Source organism: Vanellus vanellus (genome assembly GCF_965231255.1).
Source record: "Vanellus vanellus genome assembly, chromosome: 2".
NCBI lineage: Eukaryota > Metazoa > Chordata > Aves > Charadriiformes > Charadriidae > Vanellus > Vanellus vanellus.
In genome coordinates, this window is record NC_138906.1 from 124,109,258 (window position 1) to 124,133,967 (window position 24,710).

Genomic DNA, 24,710 nt, shown 5'->3' on the forward strand with positions numbered 1-24,710 from the left:
ACCAGATGTCAGGTTCTGTTTGAACCATCAGAGTTTCACTGTGGCCACACCTTGTGCGCCTCAGCCGTTTTTGCTATGTTCTCAGTTTCTTGGAATAACTAAGCCGTGTTTCAGTCTTTCTTGAGTTCTTCCTCTAACAGGGCCTGGCACTCTGTGAGCACCAGCACAATGGACTTGAAAACACAGGCAGGCCAAGGCAGGAACAGGCATGAGTCACAGAGGACCTCTCAGCTTATCTGTAGTCCCATGACAGCAGGGAAGGCAGCGCGGCTCACAGTATCCTGCTGTGGAACAGCAATGGAGGGACAGGTTGTGGAAGGGAGTAAGAAGCTGTAGTAACCTCTGAAGTGAAGGAGGACAGGGAGTGGTGGGAGAAGTGGAAAATGAGTCTGGAAAAAGCTGTTGGCTTCCTGCATACAGGAAAGCCTACAGAAATAAGATACGTTCCTCGCCCTAATCCTATGCACCTTTATCAGACAACTTAAATCGTTCAGAAGGAAGAAAAACAGCTACATAATTTTTCTCCAGCAGCTCTCAAACTAACATTTGGAATCAGAATAATGACAAAAAGTTAAACTCTTAAGAAAAAAGTTTCTGTCCATATGAATTAGACTCAGCAAGTTAGAGAAAAGACAAGGAACAAGGACGGGATCAAATTTATCTGATTTACCCGAAGCAAAACTTACCAGTCTAACCTCTCTGTCCATCCAACCTCCACCCCCACCTTTTAAATTCGATTTACGGCAACATTTGATGCCAGGAAAATGGAAGCAACTAACCTCTCGTGTCACTAGACCCAATGTCTCTGCTGGATATCTTTCAATTACTTGCAGCAGTCTAGGAAATCTCAGCCTGGCTTCTCTGGAGTTCAGTTTTAAAGCTTTTATCATTTTCTCCACCACAATAGCTGGGAATAGCTGCAGATCTGCAGTGTTAATTTCTGCCAAGAGACAATAAACAAAAATTATCAGAAACACCATCACTTGTTCCGCGTCTTTGATCATCTGGAACATTCATCTTTACAATTCAGTATTTTTTTTTCCCCGGTATATTTTGTATTTTTACTTTGTTCTCCTTCCCATCTGTTTGAACTGCACCCATCAGCAACACATGTACTTGGGGACTGTAAGGATTAGCTTTATCGGGAAGCTGCATCACTGCTGGTATCTTGCCTGCTTTAAACACCGCACTGCTGTGGTCTGGGAAGGAACAAGGGAAGCATCTGCTGGATGTGATATATATCTCACAAATGAGAGGGAGACTACGAGTGATTCACTACTACCAAAGCTAGCAGTAATAGTGGGGGAAAAAAGCAATATAAATACTGTTGAACTGGAGGACAGACTGTGTCATTTAAATTCAAGCTGTGTTGCTCATGGACACCTCCTGGGTATCACAAAAGCTCACGTATCATGGATAAATCCACCTCACATGCTTAGGAGAAATCCTAACTAACCAAGCAAGCCTTCTTCTTCCCTACGGAGATGCTGGTCACAGAAACCGACTAAAGTCATATATGCGTCGATAACTCCCATCACATCTACATGTTCCATGGAGTGGGACTGCACCTCCTCTTCGGACTTCCTTGCGGCACTGCTGAAACATTGAAAAGCCTTCTTGTTCAGACCTGCCAATATCTGAAATTCAACCACAAGAGAAAAAAAAGACCCGTTAGCAAGTAGCATTCAACAATTTTTTTTTTTTTAAACTGGAGCTTGGTTGCAGGTCTTGAGTAGATAAAACTAACTGTACTAGATGTTTTGAGGAGCTGAAATAACATCCCCCAAAATTGGGATGTTATTTCTAGCAGTAATTTCCAGAACTTTAATTTTCATAATTTTAATTTCCACAATTTTCAATGGAAAAATATAAACCACACTTTTAACTTAAATTAGTCTCTGGAAATGTTACGTGGAATTTTTTTAACTGCAAAAAAGTTAATGTTACTAGAGCTTCCACAAACAGTTAACAGAAAACACAATTAAAAATGCTATTTTTTCATATTAAGACATATCTGCAACATCTGCATAACAGCTATACTTAGAACTTATTGCCAACAAGTTTACTAACCTCAGACACTGTAGCTATTGTAGTTATTAAACAAAATACAAAACTGCTGGAGAACAAGTTGGGACAACTGAAAAATGCTGTAACTGAAATTAAACAGTTTGAATTTCAGGCAGGTAGAGGGAAACTACCAGTGTCAGAGTACTGCTTAATACTAAGATAAAATAAGGTTAAGCTCCTTAATTTTATAGAAATATCTGGGATACCAATCTGACCCATCTGGCAGAGAAAAGCTTTTCTGCTCATCTTTTAGATTTCCTTAAGAAGAATGCTCTTAATAATTAGCTAATAAATGAACCTTAAGCTTTTGCTCAAGTTTCTACACACCTGAAATTTTTTTGCTGGAATCTCTTCTTTATCTGCTTTTCTTTAACAACCATAAAAACACAAATTAAGAACAATTTTTTGCTGTTTTATACTGATATGGTTCATATCTAAGAGTCTTCATAGTGGCTTTACAAATTAATAGAAATAAGTCGGAAATAAGGACTTCAAATTCTTAATCAACTTGACAGACAAGAAGTCAGTGCCACAGCATCTGGGACAACTAACAACACATTCGGTTTCAGATTCAGCACAGTCTGTCATGGTATTCTTCCAATGTGCACCTCCCCCCAAAACCCACAAAGATGACCTGCATATGGTCTGTCTTACAAACCCCTCTCCTCTCTATCACTAAAATTATTTAGATAAAATAAGCGTATCAGTATCATTATCAGTATTATAAAGATCTCTTTATGAAATAGGATAGTCTGACAGCATGAAGCAGCTCAGAAATACCCAGCTGAAATAAAGGCTTTCTTTGAGGATCATGTTCCGAAGCCCTGTCCTGCCACTGTGCATGCAGGTGCTATGACTATGTCTTTCCTCTCCACACAAAATGCAGGAGCACAGAAACACAAGAACACTCTCCCAATTAAAAAGGCTACAGTGGTGCAGAACTCCAGGAAAGCAAAAACCAGACAAATAGCAAACACATTGGGTTTTGTTTGGGTTTTTTTTTTTTTTTTTTTTATTCCCCCTAGCTGGTGTTCCTGGACAAATCACTGCTAATAGCAGACGGGTTTCACATTCTCTGTATCTGTCCATATCCATCACTACTTATTGAAGCAGTGATTACGCTACTGAAATACCTAAAAGCTTTTCCCCTCTTATTTACCTTTTCAGGACTCTCAAGACTTTCTCCTGATAGTACTGATATTTTTCCAGCTTTTTCTTCCTCAATTTTCTCAAGGCATCTTGGATCCTGACTAAGAGCATTGGCCATGATGTGGTACGTAGTACCCAGAAGAAGATTCTGGTTTCGGAAGGCCACTATGTTCTTGCTAAGATAGTCAGACTTGGTATCTTCTGTTGGAATTCAAAAACAAAGTTGGTAATTTGACAACAAAGCTGCTTTGTATAATAAACAAAGTGAAGCAAAGAGAAGGCTGTTACCAAGCAGGGAGATGTTTCTTAACACTGAGAGCATGCGTTCAGGACAACTCTGGTTCCGGCTCCAACTATGTGTAAAGCGACAATAGGCGTAACTCCACCTCACCAGCCAGTCTTCCCTTGTTTTGGCTTCTTTGCGTAGGTCTTTCAGAAGCTTCTTGGCAACTGAGAAGCTGTTCTATATTCAGATTAAGACAGAATTTTCAGATAATATATTCAAAGAGGAAATAAAACCTCTCTGCAAGCAAATTAATGGATGAGAGTATTTAGAATCATAGAATCATGGAATTGTCTTGGTTGGAAGAGACCCTTGGGATCATCGAGTTCAACCATCTACCCTACTCTACAAAGTTCTCCCCTACATCATATCCCCCAACACCGCATCTAAACGTCTCTTAACGTTTTTAGGTAACACAAGTAAAGCTACAGTAAGATGAAGAGGTCCACTCCTCGTTGGGTCTCATATTCAAAAACAGATTTGTGTTAAGGGAGAAATTTGAAAAGAAAAAGAGAAGAACAAAGGTTTGACAAACTAAGGAAATTAAAATAATTCTATCTGCATGATTGAACAGGCATTAACTGTTCTGCAGTGCAAATGCATATAGGCAATGTAACTTATTTATAACACCATTAAGCAAATAACTTCTGTTTGTGTTCTTCTTCTGAGAAGTTTCATGTAAGCAACATTAAAGGAAATCTTATTTTTCATTTACATCTTTAAGAAGAGCATATAGTCCACACAGCACTAAAGTCATATTTGGTTATTACAGTGCTTAAAATAAACTTTGTCACTGACTGCAGATTTCTGCAGCATCTCAGAAGATGAGGGAGACCTTGACTTAAATATTATTCATCTTGTCTCAAGCTTTAAACACTGAAGGCCCATTATCAAGGATGGCTACATTTCAGTAATTTTAACAGTCACATCCAAACCCAAAATTTCTAAGTCACTCAGCGTTAGTTCTTTATAGAAATGTTAAGCTAGCAGCATTAATGAAAACCATAAAAAAAAAAGTTTCAGCATTGCTGATTGAAGTAAATTATATTGATTCATAGAATGGTTTAGGTTGGAAAGGACCTTGAAGATCATCGAGTTCCAACCCTCCTGCCATAGGCAGGGACACCTCCCACTAGACCAGGTTGCCCAAGGCCACCTCCAGCCTGGCCTTGAACACCTCCAGGGATGGGGCCTCAACAACCTCTCTGGGCAACCTCTTCCAGTTACTTACCACCCTCAAAGTGAAAAGTTTCTTCCTAAGGTTTAATCTTATCCTGCCCGCTGCCAGTTTAAAGCCATTCCCCCTCATCCTATCGTTACATGCCCTAGTAAAAAGTCCTTCCCCAGCTCTCCTGTAGGCCCCCTTTAGGTACTGGAAGGCCGCAATAAGATCTCCCCGGAGCCTTCTCTTCTCCAGGCTGAACAGCCCCAACTCTCTCAGCCTCTCTTCATAGGAGAGGTGCTCTAGCCCTTGGATCATCCTTGTGGCTCTCCTCTGGACACGCTCCAGCAGGTCCATGTCCTTCTTATGTTGGGGACTCCAGAGCTGGATGCAGTACTCAAATTCAGATTCAATCTGAATTTGATTTGTTTTCTTGTACAGAAGAGATTATTTGCAAATGAGGAAGCATAATGTTTGGTTGCAAGCATCCCTTCCATTAAAGACTGAAGCATTTCAAGATACTTTATTTATCTGCCCTTTAGAGTGTCAGAAACCATCTGTGATCAAAGGGGCCTTTAGGCACATTTCCAGTAATGATCAAGTTTCTAATTAACATTTATCCATTTGTTTTCTTTCTCTGAGCTTTCAAAATGTCCTGGACAGCAAGGTCCAAGACAGACAAGGTCTGCCCTGGCAAAAAGGTGCCCAAGATCACCTATGAGGCTTTTCCAGCTGTAGTTTATAAATATTTTCTTACAAAACTGGAAGCTCTCAGACAGTACAGTCACCTGTTTCCTCGCACTTTCTATCATCTTCATTTTCATGTTAAATTTGCAGCTTTTAATCATTGAGTAAATGTCTTCATCCTGTTGATCCACTTCCATTTTTTCACCAGCATCATATTCTTCATCCACCTCCATACTATCGTTGGACTGATCACAGAGAAGTTTCTCCTGGAGTTTGTCAAGAAAGAAACACCTGCATAATGACAACAGAAGTACAAATCACTCCGGTATGCATGCAAGAGAACGAACATTCAGAAGTGTTGATCTGTCTAACAGTAAACAAAGCTGATAAAAAATGGCAAGCCATAGCAATCACCTTTAGCAAGGGCTAACCATAGTCCTCAGAGTCTCGAAAGTCACAACACGGGACATGTTGACCCTGACAGCATTCTAGGATCTTGAATCAATGAGATCACGTATTAGAAAATGTCCATTATAGAGTAGGATTTTTTTCTCAGTTTGTTCTTTTAAAATCCTAACTACAACCTCGAAGTTGACCAGGCCATAATTTGTTGTCTAACTTGACAGAAGTGCAAACAGTTTATACAGTGTGTATGTCTGTATATATGACACCAACACACGTAAACATTGTTGGTGTCATTGTGTATATATATATATATGACACCAACACATGTAAACAAGGAAATTTGCATTGCAGAAAAGACCAGTGACCATACTCAACTTTTGAAAGGGAATTTCCATGAATCGGTGCTAAATCCCTTTCACTCTACAACTAATCTTATCTAATTTAATAGCATCTCCCATTATGTAGACCGTTATTCAATGCAGGGGAAAGCACTGCAGTCTGGAATAGGGGTAGGCGCTCAATAAAGGCACATCCTTTGCCATTCATTTAAGATGAGGCAAAGGTTTTCTAAAAGCATATAAAAGTATTCAAGACACTTACAACCTTTCAATTCATAAATGTTTTGAGACTTCGTAAAGGAGTAAGCCATTGCATGTAATTCTGCCTAATATTTAATTGCAATAAGCTCTTCTGTAGCCATGCTTTCCTGACACCCAGAGATACCCACTGTGCTCTGTAATTTATTTTAGTATCAGCAGAGCTGTTGAAGCAGTTGTCCCCCAGAAAAGAAGAACGAATCTAGACACACACTGCAAGATTGGGATGAAGATAGATACCACAGGAAGGACAGAAAACTTTCAAATTCAAAAAAGCATTCCAGCTTCTTCAGAGCTAATCCAAAGCAGTCTCTGGAGAGCCTTTGTTCTTTCTAGCAACAGTCACACAGCAGAAGCCTCTAATTACAGCACTGGTCATTAACTTTCCTATAAACATGTGAAGCACTGATAGTGACAGGGCTGGGCTTATTTTGTACACTCCCTAACTTTGGAACTGCCTACAAATTAGATAAGTATTTTTAGCCATAACAGACTGGCCTTTTGGGTGGTGTTTTGTTGAACTAAATGTAGCTGATCTGCTCAATTACAAGTGGATGTGTTTAAGGGCTGCTGAAGTGGGCTAGCTTGTATAATGCACGTAGTCACTCATGCACGAAAATGCCTGAACTAACAGTTACGTTTCCATATCAAAATGTGGTTTATTCCCTGTCCATTTCTCAACCTCCTTTTGCTTCTCACTACAAGTTAGTCATACAAAAAGCAGTTATACTGATAAATCTATTACACTGGTTAAAAAAAAAAAAAAGTCATATACTGAATCAACAACCTCCCCGTATGAAAACGGGCAGCATTAGAAAAAGCACCTCTCAGAACTCAACAGGCAGACAGAACTAAAGCTAACCCAGGAATTTAATTTTACCGATTTGTAATGATATCATCCCAGATGTTCATAGGATCCATTTTAGCATCTGGATATCTGCTTGTCCAAATTCTGAGAAGTCTCTTAAGGGAAGCCTGTGAAGCTAAGTTACCTAGAAATCAATTAAGAGTACTTTAAATGCATCTAAATCCAAACAGTGTGAAAAAAGCCTAAACCAACCATAGTCTAACATTCAAACCACAAAACTGCAATAAAACAACCCACTTGCATTTCTGGGCTTGCATTAAATACACTACTTAGTGATCATATTGCTTTCGTTTATCACTGAAGCACAGGAGATTCAGTAAGGACATCAGCGTCAACTATCACTGAGAATCACCACTGGGTAGGTATCTTTCCATATGGGAATATGCTGGAATATAGTGGAACTGTTAACTAAATTTAATATACAATTCGGTTTATGTGGATAAATTTGTATTTCACGCCTACCTCAGTAGGTAGAAAATATATACCGCATCCATCTTTTATCTCTGCTAACCACTATTTTCTAACAAAAGTGAACCCAACAAAAAATCTTTGTTTAAAACTATTACTTACACTTTTAAAAGATACTTAACTCCTATCACAATTGCTAAGCTAATAAAACTCTGCAATAGACCACAGAATTATTTTCAAGCCTATCTTATATGCCTGCAACAGTCCTTAGTGTCAAGAAGACAGTAAGAAGTAATTGCAGAGGTAGGCTCCATCAAACAGGAGTTCAGTCCTCTAAGTGTGGAAACAGAAATTCAAAGTTCAGAAAACCACGATTATTTAAACACAATGAAAGAAAATCACTTAAGAAAAAAAAAATCTTTACTTGTCTTGGTCATAAAATTGATGAAATCCTGTATTTCTGTCAAAGCTTGTACAGACTGAAGTTTGGTCATTCGACTTTGATATAACAAAGTATCAATACTGGAATAGTTCTGAAAAGAAGAGAATGGAAGATTTCACATACAGAATTTACAACATGGTTCTATTCGGTACTCTACAAACTATTTATCTGATGCTGCTATATATTATGCTCTAAACCCCAACCTTTTACAAATAATCTAGTAACCTGTAATCTGAAAGCAACTGCTTTGGACAAGCATAGAGGCATATCTTAGCTTCTAGGATCCTAACCTATCCTAGGTTTTAGGATAGCCCTACAGTCTAATCAAAACTTGGTAATGGATCGAACTTGTAACCTCTCAATGTAATATTCTCTCCAAGTTTGTTCTGGGGACAGGAAGCTTCTGAAAAGATGAATGAAATAAAACTGCTATTAATCTGCACAAACAATTACTCTGAAAAATTTCTAATAGACAAAATCAGCAAAATAAAACAAATGAAAATGGGAGGATGCACTCCACTGGCTGGCTCAACTCTCATCATTGCAAGCAATGAATTCAAAGGAAGCTTCGCCATATGATTGGAAAGCACTTAGATTTCTAGATTTCATTGTACTTGGGCAAGTGATTCTCTCAAGAGTATAATCTAGCAACAGTAACAGGAACGACAGTTTCATCGTTCCATGAGTTTATACAGAAAAAACGTATCAGAGACAGCAGAGATTGTTACCTGCATGAAGATCTGCATGCCATTGCTAATGTAATATTTGGCTCTGTCAAAATCATCTTGCAGGATGTAAAGGAGACTAAGCTCTTGACTGTAATGCATTTCTATAATGGCTTTCTTCTGTTCTGTCTTCATTGCCTCATCGATAAAAGTCAGCAAAGTCTGGTCATTTTCCCCACTGAGCAGTAACTTCAACTTACTGCGTATTATATAAGGCAAATACGTCTCCTACAAGGTGAAAATCTAGTCTTTAGGAATGGAATATTAGATGATGACTTTTTTTGTTATCAGTGGCAGATCAAATATATTAAAAAAATATTTTGAACCATTTTCTTAAATGTTTTCACTTTAGACAAATTCCAGTTTACTAACAAATCACAGCAACCTTTTCTCATAGACTTAAAAAGTTGTCAGCAAATTCTACCAGTTTCAAAACTAGTAGTTTGGTAACTCTTAAAACATGTAGCAAATAAAAGCAATATAAAGCAACAAAAACACTGCAAGAAGACGATGATAAAGCTGGTGCTGTACAATCAGTCATAGACTCAAGGTAAAAATTAAACTACCTATAAAACCAGCAGAAGTAATTGCTTCAATTATATTATATACCAGACTCTGCTAATTTCCATACAAAAATAACCCAAATAATGCGGTTTCTTTCCACCCACAATCACATTACTGTAGGACATCCCTGCAGAGATAAAAACAGCACAGTATCAACAAAGTGATTTCTAAAAACCTGAAAAAAAGGATCATTCCATGTTTTGCTTAGGTCTGGAGGTTTTCCACTATCGATATTAATGGTAGCACAATACTCCAGTGGCTTCCACTCTGTGAGGTGGTCATAGCATTCCAGAGATGCAAGCTCCCAGAAGTCCTTCTCCGCTTCTGTTGGCTCCCCATCTTGCCAGTCTTCTTTAGACAGTGCCTAGGGAATGAATTTAAGGGGGAGGAAGGTTCTCAGCTGGAATCTGACACTAGTTTCAATTCTAAGTCACCAAGAACTTAAGAATAATTCATCGTCTCATAAAAATATCTGTTCATTTACCAGAATGTGACAGCAACATTAAACACAGAAAATTGAAGCTTGTCAGCATTTATATATAAATTAATTTCAGATAGCCACCTTCACTAAACCTGCATTTTTAAACAGCTAAGACATTAAAAGAAGGTTAAAGAGATCCTTGTTAATTTTTACCCACTATAATTCAAATTTTCTTTGCCACGAGCACATGCAGTTTGCTCTCTTGGGGTGGTACTGTGCCCATGGTGTTTTTCACTTGTCTGCCTAGGTGACTGCACGTGTGAGGCTTTGTAGCAAACCATAAAAAGGATCATGCTTACTGCTCTGTTGTGATTGCTCATCTGTTCCCCTGTCTTTACAGACTGAACCATCAACCAAACAAGACACAAGGACATTTTAAACAATATGCTGTTTTTCAAAATGTTTAATTTTTGTTTATTAGTTTTAAGCCATGAGAGATTTATGAAACAAAAAAATCTTGTTGTCATTTTACCTCATCGTAATATTTAGCTGCTTCAGCATAATCACTCCTTGCTTCTGCCAACAACGCTTTCTGTGTAATTTCCTTAGTCCCAATCTTACCACTGAAAATTCCGCGAAGGACGTCATAATCCCCAAGAGATCGGTAGAGCCTAGTAAAATTGAAAAGGGAAATCTTTTAATTAGTTGAACACAGGTATGTCAATGCAAACGTAAGCTATTTAAAAAAACAGTAATTCAATACGCAGTAATACTCTGGCTTGTAATAGTAAAAAAAAAAATATTGGTATTTCTTATGTAAGATCATAAATATATATTTAACTAGATGAACTTCATCTTGTAGGGTAATACCCAAACCGTGGAAACTCCTGCAGTTGAAAAGCTATGAACAAGATGTTTTTCAGCAGTCTGATAGCATCATCAGGGTGCACAGCTGTTAAGTGTAACTGCTCTAACTGAAAGAGAGTAATTAACTGACAAGAAATTAAAAGCATACCTAATTCTAAGAGGGAAAGAATAACAAAGAAATCCCATAAGCCATAAAGGTGGAGTTCTTCACAAGGCAAACCTAAAGGGGAGTAAATTGTCTCAAACAAGAATTTACTTAGCAAGTTCAATCCATCTGATCACATCTGGGGGAAGCTCTGTCCTTCCACGCATCCGCTTGGACGGGGGCTGTTCCTCAGGTGACAGAGCCATCAGGGCATGCTCCAGAAGAAGGATGCCCACTGGCTGCTGTAAGCTTGCAAGGCAGCTTGTGCTTACATTTAATGAATCCAGTTCTAGTAGTTCTCTGTGCCGGTAACTCATTTCCTATAAAAGAAAACGACGAGTGTCTACTTGGTCTAAAACTACATTGATAGTTACCTTTTACAGATCACCCATTTGGTACCCCTCTTCTTATAGAGCAAGCTTTGAAAATGAGCCATTAAATCTCCAGAAGTTCCCGACTCTAGGAAAACTGGAATGCTTTTCCTTCTGTGGTGTTGCTCTTTGGACAGAGAACAGTAGAGAATAACCCCTCTACTTTGCCTGTTTCCACGGCACAGGACAACTCCGTCACAGAAACACGTGGGAAGTGGGGGAGAGGTAGATGAACACATTCAGCGCCTCAATCTTTCCTTCTGTTTGTTGGCAGCGTGGTGCCTGCTACACCACAGCCGCGTTTCACTTAACCTATTGAGCAGTGCATTCCTGCCAGAAGCCAAAGGCACGATGAACTACAATGTCTCCTCTGAGCCGGAGGCTTTCGAGCCACACACTTACCCAGTTTTAGCATACCACAGCTTCCTGTTAGACTCATTTATACTACACTTATCTAGTCCTGCCTGATTTGAAGACATGACAATATTTTAAGCAGATCTTTATCTTACTTATCATCAGTCCAACTACACAGTAACCTCTTTTTCAAGGATAAACATTCTTGTTTACCTGAAGGTTTTTTTGAATACTTAAATCATTGTCCCAATTACAGGTAAATACATCAGGAAAGAAGCAGACCAGGCTTTCCCCCCCACCCCCCTCCACTGAAGAACCTAAAAGAAAGTTGCAATAATACCTTAACTAAACAGGAAGAAAAAAAAAAAAATCTACAGTGTAGAAGAGTGGTAATATAACTTAAATTACAAAAAACAGCACTGAGTTTTCGGACAAAAATTTGATTCTTGCAACACAGTATGTTCAAGAACACTAAGTGAAAAACATCACTATTTGGAAATTGTAACAGGAGGCTGTGAGAACAACCAAGCTACACTTCTTTAATCGACAGCCGACAGCAACCACCACAAAACCTGCAGAATAAGCATCTGGTATAAGCAAACACATCACGCAATTTGTATAGCTGAGATTCACACACCAATAGATGTGTACTCAAAAAAAAAAAAAAAAAAAGAAAAGAAAAAGAACAGCTTCTTGTAGCTTCCTGGGTTACAGACCAAGTGGATCCCAATGAGGTGTTAGCATATGCTTCACCCACTATTCAGGCAATTTCAACTAGCAGCTTCTATCAAAGCTGCATGCATGCCCCAGGCACTCCTATGTACAGGCACACACTCCTTGACTGTCAGCTTTTAGGGGTTGTGTCTGGGATGCAGTGCCAACTGCACAGTCTGAAAACTTAAGAATAGCTCCTTGCTAAGGTAGACCAAAAGCTCTTTCTCAAGGAAGTCTAGGAAAAAATGCAAGAACTCTGCAAATACGAGCAGAGAATGAAAACTCAAACTCACAAACTCACAATTTATAGACATCGTCCCACATCGGAGGAGATATCTATTTAGTGCATTTTGGTGACTTTTGATCACTTATCTTCTGAAAGCAGAGGGGATGTTCCTTGCCCTGCATGCAATGCGTTCTGCCTTTACACCACAAATTCAGAGACTAGGAGGAATGGCATCCAAGCTGGCCTGACAGCTATAATACTTGTAGACAATTGTATGTTCTTCAGAGGCCAGGTATCTATGTTGCTGTGGGGTTAACAACTTTCTTAGTATTTCTGCTGGTTTTTAATCTGTCCTGAAAGCCAATTCCAGAGCCTCATAGTCAATTTTAAGATTACCCCTGTAGACAAAAACAGCTCCTTTTATCACCAAGTTACTCTCCTGACGGGACTTGAACCTGTACAAGACTAAAAAGGTCAAACAACCAGAAGGAAATGGCAGTGAAGTAGGAATGCTTTCTGAAATAAGCCAATATTTATTATATTGTTGGCATATAGGAAGTAGAAGCTGTATTTCCAAATGGCCAAGCCATTAGGACAGCCTTTGTGAGCCAAATGACAGTCTCAGCACTGCGTGCTCTCGCTCTCCCCTCTCCCAGCTCTGTCTCCTGATCAATACGAACTCTGCTCCCTGTTGGGGAAAAGACTGCCCTTCACCGTTACACAGGATGCTCAAATCCACAGGCTGAGGCTTGCCTTTGTGCTGCTGTTCTTTTGTTATTGAATGGGGATGGCAATGAGATGCTCTTATCACTCTTACAAAGTCCGTATTTTTGACTAATTTTAACTTTTCTATTTTTTGAGTTGTCATTTTATGTGTATTCAGAAAAGAAGTAGCCTAACACAACAGTGTTATTAATGGCGTCTAACAGACAGCATAATTCAACACAAAAAGTAATATCAAGACAGTAAACCAACAAATGTAACGTCAAGAGGGAATATTAACAGATAGCTATTGTAAGATGCTGGCGTGAAAAATACCAAGACAGCCCAAAAAAAATCCCCATGGCATTTGACCTTTTATGCAGCTGCACAGAAAAAAGTAAACAAGAAATTACATTTTTTCAGATGCGTAAATACAAGTACTAAGAAGCAAAGTTTGTTACTGTTTAAAAAGCTAGTCCAAACTAGACATTTCTCCTGTATTATGAATGACATCTACTGTCACAGAGTATTTACATTTCCATAACAGAAAGAAACCACTCAAAAAAGATTATTTTGAGAGCTACAAATCAGACAGAATATTAAGATTAGCAAGTTGACAAGAAACATTAAATACAGTGACAATGAGCATGTAACAGGTGCTTGGACAAGTTTGTTTTTTTTTATCTCCCTGAAAACTGGGGTAAAAGATGAAGTTCACAGTCTATTCCAGGTCAGTATATTCTCATAGCAGAAAGGCTCATGTTTCCTTTCCAGTGAAACGGCTGTGGTGCACCCACTCACCCTTTGGTGGGAGTGAGTTCTTCCCTCATTACTGAAAATCCCCAGACAACTGCATCAGGGGACTAATTTGAAAAAAATAAATAAGAGGTGCTAACAACAAACTGACAGCTACTGATATCCTCAAGACATCAAAGTCTTCCTCAGTAAGCACTTCCCAGAAACAGGAAGAAAAGCACATGGCACCCACATAACCCTTTCAATTGTTCTTGTGGCTTTCATATAAAATCAAGTCTCTTCTTGTTACTGCTGCAATTAAGACATTAAAAGGTGACTCAAACTCTACAGATCAGAAATTGTAGGAACTTTGAAAAATCAGTTCAGAGGCACAAATTACCTTGTTCACCTTAACAAGAATCACCTGAAATATCTATTTGGTTAACAATTCTCTTTCCATCTTTGTCTAAATTTCAGTAACAATATTTAACCTTCACTACCACTGGGTTAATCACACATTCAAAGACATTACATTCAGTTACTATATTCATTATATTCAGTTATATTCAGATTTACCTGGATGCATGCAATGAATGGTGGGAAGTAAGACAGGCTCGTACTCAGGAAATTATTGAAGTCATTCAGCAGCTTCTGGATAATGCCTTTTCTCTCGGAAGGAGTTTTAGATTTTTCTACCTCATGAAAAATTCCATCAAATAAACTGCTGAAAAGCTGCTTGGCAAATGTTGGGTCTTTCTGTAAGTTACAACAAAAGCAATAAGGCCACTGAATTTTGCTGTGACACACTAACTAATAAATAAAATTAAGAGATATGACCCACCCTGTACCCAATCTCTGTGTGGACACTCTTTGGGAGTGGAATAATTAGTCTGGCATGCATCACACCTATGTCAGGAATTACTGTACTACCCATTCAAATCCCGTCTTAATTCTTCTACATAAAGAAACTCCAAGACAATGTAGATTTCAGGCCAGAGTGTTGGTACAGAGGATGGAATTTACAATTTTCACATATGCACAATTCCCACTACAGAAACCAGATACCCAATATCATCTTATGGACACCACTGCCAGTGCAGAGGGTTTCAGGAAAAAAAAAACAGAAGACATCAATGTGTGAGAGGACCCAGACCTAACACTGAAGGAGCTAACACAGAGGGATCGACTGTCTGTACAGAGAGTTCCATCTGAGATTTAAAGGCATTTTTTCAACCCAGAACCCCATTTGTATGTGTAACATAACCCTATGCATCCTGGTCTATCATTGAACTGGAGCTTGGTCTAACTCTTGATCTAATGCTATTCAGATAACTCATGACTGTGCTACTTTCTCCCTGTACAGAGAGATAAGGGAACATCAAAAGAAATTAAATACAAAGGTAATCAGGGACACCATGACTTCCCATCACCGTATAATAGGATAGGTTCAGCCTACAGTTTCTACCGCTTTCAGGTGGGAAAGGAGTATTGGATCAGCTTTACTGAGTAGTCTGAGTCCACTCTTAGACACAGTAACTTCATTTGTATTTTTACAACTCCACTATAGTCACATAAAAGAACAAAAAATGGATGTTTTGTTGCTGTACAGTGAGATATCCTTTGCAATAATGTCTGTAAAGACCAAGACCATCTTTTTCTCAAGCAGAGGAACCCAGAGGCAATGAACAACAGCTGATGTCTCAGGTCCTCAGTGTCCAACTCAACTACTCAGGTGAGGCAAAGGTACAAGTCATCTTCTCTCACCACTGCACCAGCTCAGGGGTAGTAGGAGAAACCCTCCCTCAAAACAGACTCTTTAAACGCATATCACAGCAGTTGACTACAAAACAACAAATCAATTTTGAAAGCAGCTGCCCAACTACACATTATTTTCCCGACAAGAACAGAAAACTTCACAAACAACCTTTGAAAAGCAGACAGACCTGGGCAAGGCCCTGCAGAGGGGCAATGAGACTGCAGTATTCAATCTGGATGTCAGGAAGGTCTCCTACTCGGTAACTTCTGTACAAAGTAACCTGGGCATCATACTTCATCTTCAGCTCTGATTTCATCTCCTGAAAGGCATTGCCCATGTTAAAAAAAAAAAATTAAGTTGTATTACTTAGGAAGAGCTGTATCTAGATTAGAAATGCTCTTGCTTATTTTAAATGCTTTATAAACTTTTGCCATGCTTATTAAACAAATACATTTCGCATAAAGCTGTAATATGGTTAAACACAAAATTATCTTAGTCAATTAAAGACTCTAAAATCTTGTTCATAGACTTACTTCAGCCATTGACTACTAAAATTAATGCCTTATAGTTCCTGCTTCCACAGAGGTAGTATTTAAGTCACTTTTAAAGAGAAGGATTATGACTGACAGCTAGTGAGCTGCTATGGTTTAATAAGTCACTGCCTTCCAGCTGAGCCACAGTAGTCCATAACATGACAGTTCTCAGCCTGGCCCAAGTGCAAAGTAAAATGACTTTGCTACAGCTAGTGTGTTTTATTTCACACAGTGGGATGGGGAGAAGAAGGAAGAAAGATGAGCCTGGTAGAATGGATTCCTAGTAAAACTTAAACCTAACTGTAATAAAACTGTTGTAAACTGCAGTTGTTAAATAGCTGCCCTGCTTTTTGCTGAGGCTTAGAGGAACACATTTAAATTGAACAAGAGCTACTACCACATATAGACAAAACCTATCTCTTCCTCTGTCTTTCTTCCTTTTCATAGCACTGGTATGCTAAAAGGAAATCAGCAGTAAGTTTAGAGGCTGGGATTTTATTTTTAACAACAGCAGATAATGGGTAGATATTGGTAGAATGGAAAAATAAAATAGAAGAAAGCTCGAACATTTTTTTTTTCTCTTCTATAAACACTTCATAATTTTCCTTCTACACAACTTCAAAGTAAAAAAAATGTTGAGAAATATGCTGGGAGAAATTAGGACTTTGCTAAAGTTTTTCCAAATACTTTCTTGCTTAGGACCTACTTTTTCCTGCCCCATCAGGTATGGTATTAATGCAAGCCACCAAGTCCCATGTGTGTTTATGCGCAACAAATCTCTTGAAATTTTATCTTTTATTGTGGAGTATCACAGGGTTTTTTGGTGGTTGTATTTTGGACTGTTATACAGAATGCGTTACGGGTTCTGTCTTGCAGGATGGGAGGAAATGGTAGCTTTAGCCTGCAATTAAATATTAAATATAAATCGGCTAAAATAGGTGTTTGTGTGGTTCTTCCAGACATAAGTCGTGTTTACATAGTTGTCTGCAGCTGCGAAGAAGTATAAGAGTGTCTCAAAGTGGTAGCTCTCAATCCTGGGTTCCCTTGCTCTTAGTCTAACTGCTATCATTTTTGGACAATAACGTATGTTATTTTTAGTAACAGGAACCTCTGAAAAGATGTTACAAAGCTTAAAAATACTTAAATTAATTGTAAGTATATAACACAACCAGGAAACCCACATAGTACTAAGTTTCTGGCCTTGATAAACACTCAGCAAATGATTACCGTTCACATTCTTTCAGGTTAAAAGTACGCAACAGTTTTGGCTAGTCCAACAGCTCTATCACATTTTTGAGTTCACCTTCAGACACTGGATAACGTTCGCCAACTATTTCTGCAGAGTACTGTAGCTTCAAGGCTCCTAGTTTCCAGGATGACAACTGCAAAGCTTCCCATAGCTGTTAGGGGCTCCATCACATAAAATCCCTTCACACACACTAAGTGGTAGACTGGAAGTGTTATCACTCTTTTCTCACTCGTGCTAAGTAACAGCATTTAGCTTTAAGGACATAAATAGCATGATTTCCAGATAAAACCCTCTAAAGCTCTTAAAGTAGCAACCAGTATCTTACACCTACCCTTTCTTCACAAAGTTACTTCTGGAGATGAAGTACAAGATGCAAATGGCATCGGGCACTTAAGGTTTTAGACTTTATTTGAATTGACAAACCTTTTCTCTTTTCTGTTCAGCCACACCTTTTCTAGCATAAATCAAACTGAGTTTCTCTTGGTCCTTCAAGAAACGTCTCCGCAGTCTTAGAATTTCTGCTCGTTCTTCTACACCTAGGGAACACACGGTCATGTCCACAGGTTTTCCTTTCTCAACCAAACTTCAGATTTAAGGCAAGAGCATCACATAATTACAAACATAATCTTTGTATTTACTATCTTACCAGCTAGTCTTCTAAATTTCATATCCAACAACTCAATGCAAGGCTTCTCAACAAGACAGCAAATTAAGAAGGTGTTTTTAGGAAAATAGGTAATAAGCATTTATATAAAAACTAAGCAGGTGGATGAGGTATAAGGGTCAAACTATTGTACTGGGAAAGGCGCTAAAATTCATGAACAAATTTGCCCCACGACAGACTTATTTTAAGCTCTCAAAGGAAAGTATGGCATTTGCACCATATTCCATTAAGTATATAGCTCCTTACATAAAAGAGGTGCTACATACATTCCAAGATTAGGTAAAAAATTACAGTACTATAAGTTACTATTACAGAACTGTCACTGGATCAACTCCTGCTCAGGGCAGTCATGGAGAAAGAACACTTTACAGACTGTTCAGTCAATTTCCGAGGAAAGAAAAAGGAGCAAACTAAACCAGACCACTCTAAGTGGCAATTTCCTGGTGGAAGACCAGGGACCGACTGGAAGGTATGCTGACCTCTCCGTTTCTGCAGTTCAGCATGGTCCATTCAAAACTGCCCTGAAACAGCTCTCAGGTATTGAAAAGGTCAACCTTTATAGCTCTCTGCCTGAACTCCTACTCTCATCCTTCCCATCAAAATTTTAATAACAAAGTAGGCAAGATGAAATGGGGAGAAGGAGCCTAAGCCATTCCAGAACAGTACTGATATTTTTCAGTTATTAAGTGGGTGGATGAAGGAGCATTCTCAGAAAATAGCAGGTAATTCTAAGGCCAGATTGCAGTATGTTGTAGATTGTGTCAGCACAGCTGAAGTGGTTCGGGAAAAATATGTTTAAAGAGATCTCTTCTTTAAAGAGATAAGCAGTTAAATTTAAAACAGAAGGGACAGAACTGTCTGACGTTCATGCTATGATTGTCTTGGGGAGAGGTAGGAAGGCAAAGATCACACCAGCTGGTTTCCAACCAGTCAGTTCTTTCATCTAGCAACATACAGCTTTGCAATTCCTAGCACAATTCTACCTTTTTGCCACACATTAGGTATCACCACACATTCCTGGAAAGAAAAATCCTCGAGTTGAACCACGATTAGAATGTCTTAAAAGATAATGGACTACCAGCCAAATAACTGACAAAGATGGTCTATAAAAATGTAATATTTCTATATAAATTGCATCATAAGGCTTACAGACCTTTAGTTTTGCTGTCCACCTCATCTCCAGGCAAACCCAACCTCTTTTTCCCAAAATCTGGCCCCACTGGTTTAAAGGTTGCTTGTTTAAACTTTTCACTCTGTCTGTTAACCAACAGCATGGATGAAGACAAGGATTCGGAGGATGAAGGAACTGTATACTCTGCTAATGTGTCAATGCTACTTCCAGTTAGCCAATTAAAAGTACTTCTGGCACCTGTAAAAAAATTGTAAAAAAACTGTAATGTATCCACATATAAATCAAGTGAAAATATCTATGAAGCAGGTCATTTTCCTGCCCGCAAAAATATCATTCTCTGTGTTTATGGGCAGAACAGATCAAGCTATTAGGTAAGAAAGAAACTTCTTTTACATCAGGCAGAACATAAAATATATATGAGTAATAAAAATGTGACTGGATGACATTTTCTCATAATGCAAAAAAAAACCACCCAAACCCCGAGGTGCCCTTAAGAACAAAATATTAAATGCATTTACACTTTTACATTAAAAATTCATATACAACAGGAAGAAAGACAATGAAATCATTCCTATAGCATATAAGAAAATTTCAGAAGACAGTGGTGTGGACTTACTGACATGCTGTGTAGGTGTAAATTCGTATTGCCGTTGGGTAGCCCTCACTCGACCACCAATTGATCCAGAAGCAGAATGAGATCTTTCTTGTGATAAATGCCTGTGGATACTCTGAGAAGCTTGAGTCTCCACAAACATAGGTGTGAGCACAGTACTTCGGTAACGCCAGCTGGAATCAATTACGAAGTCCTACGAACACAGAAAGATTTTAATAAGAACAGTAAGAACGGAGGCTTTTTGCCTTCCTTCCTTGAGACAGGGTGGCAGAAATTCAAGTACAGAATAAAACAGGTATAGGGACAGAACCTGACTATAAAAAAAAACAAAAACCAAAACAAACCCAAACTACAAAAGTTCTCCATAGCTCAGGGAAAAGCTCACTGGTCAGCTGAGGACTGATTCACAGCTCTTGTACCAGTATTCTTGTTTCTTCACAGTTTTTCTCCAGCTTATGGTGCTTCTCTCCACTACACTCCTTTTTAGGTATTTCAGTACTCTACACACCAGCTATACCTGATGTATATAATTATTTTAATTAAATCTTTCTTTTTTGAAAAGAAAGCAAGAAGTTATTGCCCCCACAAAATCAAACTTCTGATACTGTGCATAACCCATGACTATTGCAGCTGTTAACTATGAAGTACAAAACACACTTTCAAAAATCTCCTTCGCTATTCTTGGACAAGTGGTAACTGCATTAAGGAATGGCATTTGTCACATGGTTGCACACAGGATAACACATTACAACTCACCTGAAATTTACATTCAGACAGTGGATGCTCAAATATTTTTCTAGAATAATCTGGGCTCTTGCTAGTCATTTCAAGCAGAAAATTTGTGATTAGACTCAAGTACTGTGTTTCAATCTTGGTGGAATATAAAGAACTTAACAATGCCAGCATGCGATCAAGAATATTTGCAGGTAACCTTGTCTCGTCACTCCAAAAATTCCTAACAATTAATCTGTAAAAGCAAGAAATAAAGTTATTCTTGGTTATCTGTGAACAGAAAACACAACACTATCAAAAAAAGAAAAGAAAACACAGTAATATTATAAAGCTTTCCACTAAGCCTTTCATGCCATGGATCCTCCATTGTATTACACCAGATTCTTCCTTCATCTACCATGCTCTATGCCATTCAACTGATATTAAAGGTGTACTCTGAAAACAGTATTTCTATTGAGTTGTTTTCCTCTTGAGAAGTGCTGGGGGTGGATATGCACAGAGATCTATTCTATCTTTGGCTTCACCAAAAAATTTAAAAAAATCCAATATCCTCCAACATTTAAATCTATTGTTGTGTGTTTGTGTATACCAAGGGCCTTTCTTGTTGTTCAAAAACTCTAGAACATGAATGCAGAATTAGGCCTAACATACTGAAACAATTTCTCCATGGCTTAGAAGTCTGTTGACTCAAATTTGGTCTAACATTATGGGATACAATTTATAAGTTAACTTATAGGAAGAAAAGGAAATAATGTTACTGCACTGCTACTCTTTAATATTAAGTTACTTTAAAAACCTCTAAGGATCAACTCTTCTATTATAGACAAAGAAATAGCAATTTAGGGATTCATTACTTCAGACAACCATCACAGCAGCGTTTACTCACTGCAGTTCAGCATTCTCATCAATTAGTCCTTGAAGTAGGATTTCTTTTGCCAGCTTGAGTATTTCCTGAGAATCACCATTTGCTTGGCTTTCTGGATCACTGATGGTAGGAGAAAAACGTCTCTTAATGACTTATCTCAAACAATCCATAGTAAAATAAGAGGATGAGGATGGTGGGAGAAAATAAAAATCTCAACTTGGCATGACAATACTGCATGTTTTTCACAACATGAGGTCTTCATTGCCAAAAATATCTTGTCTCTCCACTACTTAGAAAAGAAAAAATCAGGAAGCCAAGTAATATGTGTTAGGTATTTACTATAAAGACCAAACAGAAGTAATTCTGAGTTTGCAAGGTTAAAACTGAGAAAAAGGCAAAGAGAATCAGCTTTTACCAAGTAACACTGGAGTAAAAATTACCTGTACTTTTTCTTCACAATAATTATCCCTTCAAATAGTTATCTTGGGAAAAATCATATAATAGAACCCAACTAAGTTAGATGATTCAACAGTAACGCACTTGTCAATCTGAGTACATACTTGTTCCCTACTGTAGGGGTCAAACAGAAAAAACAACTTTACATGACCAGATTAAAGGGATCCAGATCATGCCAAAGTGCCTTAACCCACCTTCTACTTACAATCAAATTTCTCTAGCGTACAAATCTTTCTAGTTACCAATTCTGGCAACAAGAAAAAAAGTGGGAGCATCAGAACTAAGACCTTTTATGCCATCATGCTGTGGTGATGCAACATCCTAGTTCTGGGATAAAGTTCAGGTCTAAGTCTTTGTCCCTTAGTGAAAACGATAAAACTGCCACCAAAGGCCAGAGCTACTTAGACAAATCACAGGCTTCGTTCTTCTGAGAACGGGAAAAATTCTGCACCGAGGGAGATGAAGTTGAAAGGCAATGTTACAAACACTTTCAGTCTGCCTGTGACAAACCATAGAAAGACAACATCTCCAGTGAATACACACCTGTAATTATCATAAATCCACATCAGAATATCATACATGCGCTGTCGACATATTACAGAAGGGTGAGAAATGAACCCTGTCACTGCAGGAAGAAGTTCTTTAAGTTCTAGTGGTTTTAGTTTAGCCAGCATCTTGTACACTATATCCAAACAAACCCTTTGCCTTTCATCATCCCTAAAAAGAGAGGGGGAGGAAAAAAAAAAAAAATAGAATAGTTATGTTGCTCTTCTCTTCACTGCTACACACAGAACCCGAAGAACAGTTTAGGTTTTAGCAATAATATTTGGTTTTGCATAAAGGGCTTCAGGTAAATACTTTTGAGTTCAACCTAAGAGTAAGAACATAACTAAACTAATACTTACTACAGAAATTCACATCCCAGTGGTGTTTCACCTTAATGCTATTTAGGGTTTTTTTGTTTGTTTTTCACAGTGAGCCAACCATCTTAATACTTAACTCCCAGATTCCATTACCTCAAATTAGGAGAGCAGTGACCACAAAGTGAATACGAATTATAAATACTTCTGAAGGTAAAAATGTGGCCAGCAAAGAAAACGTCATCAAAAAGTTTAGACTATGCATCCACATTTGTAATCACATGATCACTCACCTGTGATTCATGATCTGGATGAAGTCTTTACTCTTTAACTGTAAGTGGAGATCAGGTATTTCTTCCGCACGGCACATTATTACTTCCAGACAGTAGGTTTTCATCACACCATGAAGTTTGGGTATCAAAAAGAATACTGCATTCACAAACCTTAACACAACCAGAAGCCCACAAAGAAAAGCAAGTTATTTTCTATTATTCCTCTAGATCTACAATGGACATACCATGTAACTTATACATACCTGTCAGCAAGAGGTGGAAAATTCTTAACAACTTTATTCAAACATTGAATAAACTTATCCTGTTGGGTGTTCTGATGATGTTTTAATTGTCTTATGACACCATCATAAACTGGATCTTCAAGTACCTGAAAATGAAGAAGTAGGACAAGCGCAGCCATGAAATTCGTAACCACCTTAATGACACATCATTCTGCTGTACTGTTTGATTCTAGTGCATTTCACTAGGTAAGATCCACCCACCCCATCTTGCCATTTATGATGCTTCATGGCTGCTGTACAGCTAGGCCTGGCTGAAACACCTGATTGTCTGCTTAAACAATACATTTGTGAGCTTTGTTTGATTGGTTTGGAACCAACGCCTTAATTTTGATATACGAGTCGCTTAGTATGCTTACATAAATAAGTAGCTACTCATTCAATATGGCAGATTTCCAATTAATGAATGTAAAAAACTAGACATTTTAGTAAATGGTGAAAAATAATCAGCAACCTTCACTTAACGTCCAAGAAATAAGCTTTGTATAAGATCAAATATTTGCATCATCTTTACTTATTTATTCAAAATGCTGCTTATAATGGAACTTGGAAGACTGTGAAAGAGAAGACTGCAGGAATTAAATTTATGAAATATGCTCTACAAACTGTGAAAGAACAACCAGAATGCAATTAAGTGGGGAAAGAAGAATAGTAGGGAGGGAAGTAAAGTCAGGCTAATAATCCACCTAGGCCATACCTTGGTATTTTTGTGTCCAACAGCAGCTGCAGAATGGTATTTAGGGGGAGTACGTGAGCCTGGCTGCATTTTGTCCTCCTTTTCTCTCACAACCCAACATGTTTACATCATTAGATTAGGGATCTTAGAGTGTACATTGTTGTCTATTGTTGTTAGAACCTGTTCATGATTATTTTTTTTTTTGTGCATGAATTTGCCTAACGAACCTGATGATGCTACTTACCCTTGGAATCTCTTCTGGCAACAAATTCCAGAAGTTTGCTAACTGTTGCATAAAGAAGTACTTCTAGTATCTGTCTCAAACTGATTTCTGTGATCATCAAGCACTGTCCCCTAGTTCTAGTACTGTAGGATTTGGTAAGTAACAGTTTTGTGTTCACCTTGTCCACTACCTAGAAAATAACTGGATTCAAAATTAAATACGATACCTTTAAATTTTATGTCAAAATTTACAAGTTATTAAACATCCTCAGATACAGATATTCATAAGGTAGCTCCGAACCTACCAACTTGCAATTTTTTTTTCCTTTAAAAAAGAAAAACAACTTTAAATGTACCATGCCAGTGTTGCTGGTTAGCAAAAGCTGAACAACGCCTCAGAGAGAGACCGTTCCCTGTCAGCTCCAGAACAGGGCAAAAACTCTGCTCTCAAACTGTTTTCCTCTTGAGTTAAAAGTTTAAACTTGATCGG

At 38.2% G+C, this 24,710-nt stretch overlaps 1 protein-coding gene across 1 annotated transcript in view; it reads right to left on the reverse strand.

Moving 5' to 3' along the window:
- The window catches only part of PRKDC (protein kinase, DNA-activated, catalytic subunit), a gene marked incomplete at its 5' end in the record, with an annotated part of 88,385 nt that overhangs the window by 17,554 nt on the left and 46,121 nt on the right, over positions 1-24,710 (reverse strand). Inside the window, 21 exons of the mRNA XM_082479176.1 lie at positions 780-940; positions 1,457-1,637; positions 3,227-3,417; positions 3,505-3,679; positions 5,450-5,639; positions 7,230-7,341; positions 8,050-8,158; positions 8,796-9,020; positions 9,532-9,720; positions 10,310-10,448; positions 10,901-11,109; positions 14,468-14,647; positions 15,835-15,966; positions 17,853-17,965; positions 19,247-19,462; positions 19,842-20,031; positions 20,595-20,805; positions 21,457-21,555; positions 22,435-22,608; positions 23,045-23,194; positions 23,287-23,411. Coding sequence (XP_082335302.1) covers positions 780-940; positions 1,457-1,637; positions 3,227-3,417; positions 3,505-3,679; positions 5,450-5,639; positions 7,230-7,341; positions 8,050-8,158; positions 8,796-9,020; positions 9,532-9,720; positions 10,310-10,448; positions 10,901-11,109; positions 14,468-14,647; positions 15,835-15,966; positions 17,853-17,965; positions 19,247-19,462; positions 19,842-20,031; positions 20,595-20,805; positions 21,457-21,555; positions 22,435-22,608; positions 23,045-23,194; positions 23,287-23,411 — 3,471 coding nt within the window. The remainder of the gene's footprint in view (positions 1-779; positions 941-1,456; positions 1,638-3,226; positions 3,418-3,504; positions 3,680-5,449; positions 5,640-7,229; positions 7,342-8,049; positions 8,159-8,795; positions 9,021-9,531; positions 9,721-10,309; positions 10,449-10,900; positions 11,110-14,467; positions 14,648-15,834; positions 15,967-17,852; positions 17,966-19,246; positions 19,463-19,841; positions 20,032-20,594; positions 20,806-21,456; positions 21,556-22,434; positions 22,609-23,044; positions 23,195-23,286; positions 23,412-24,710) is intronic.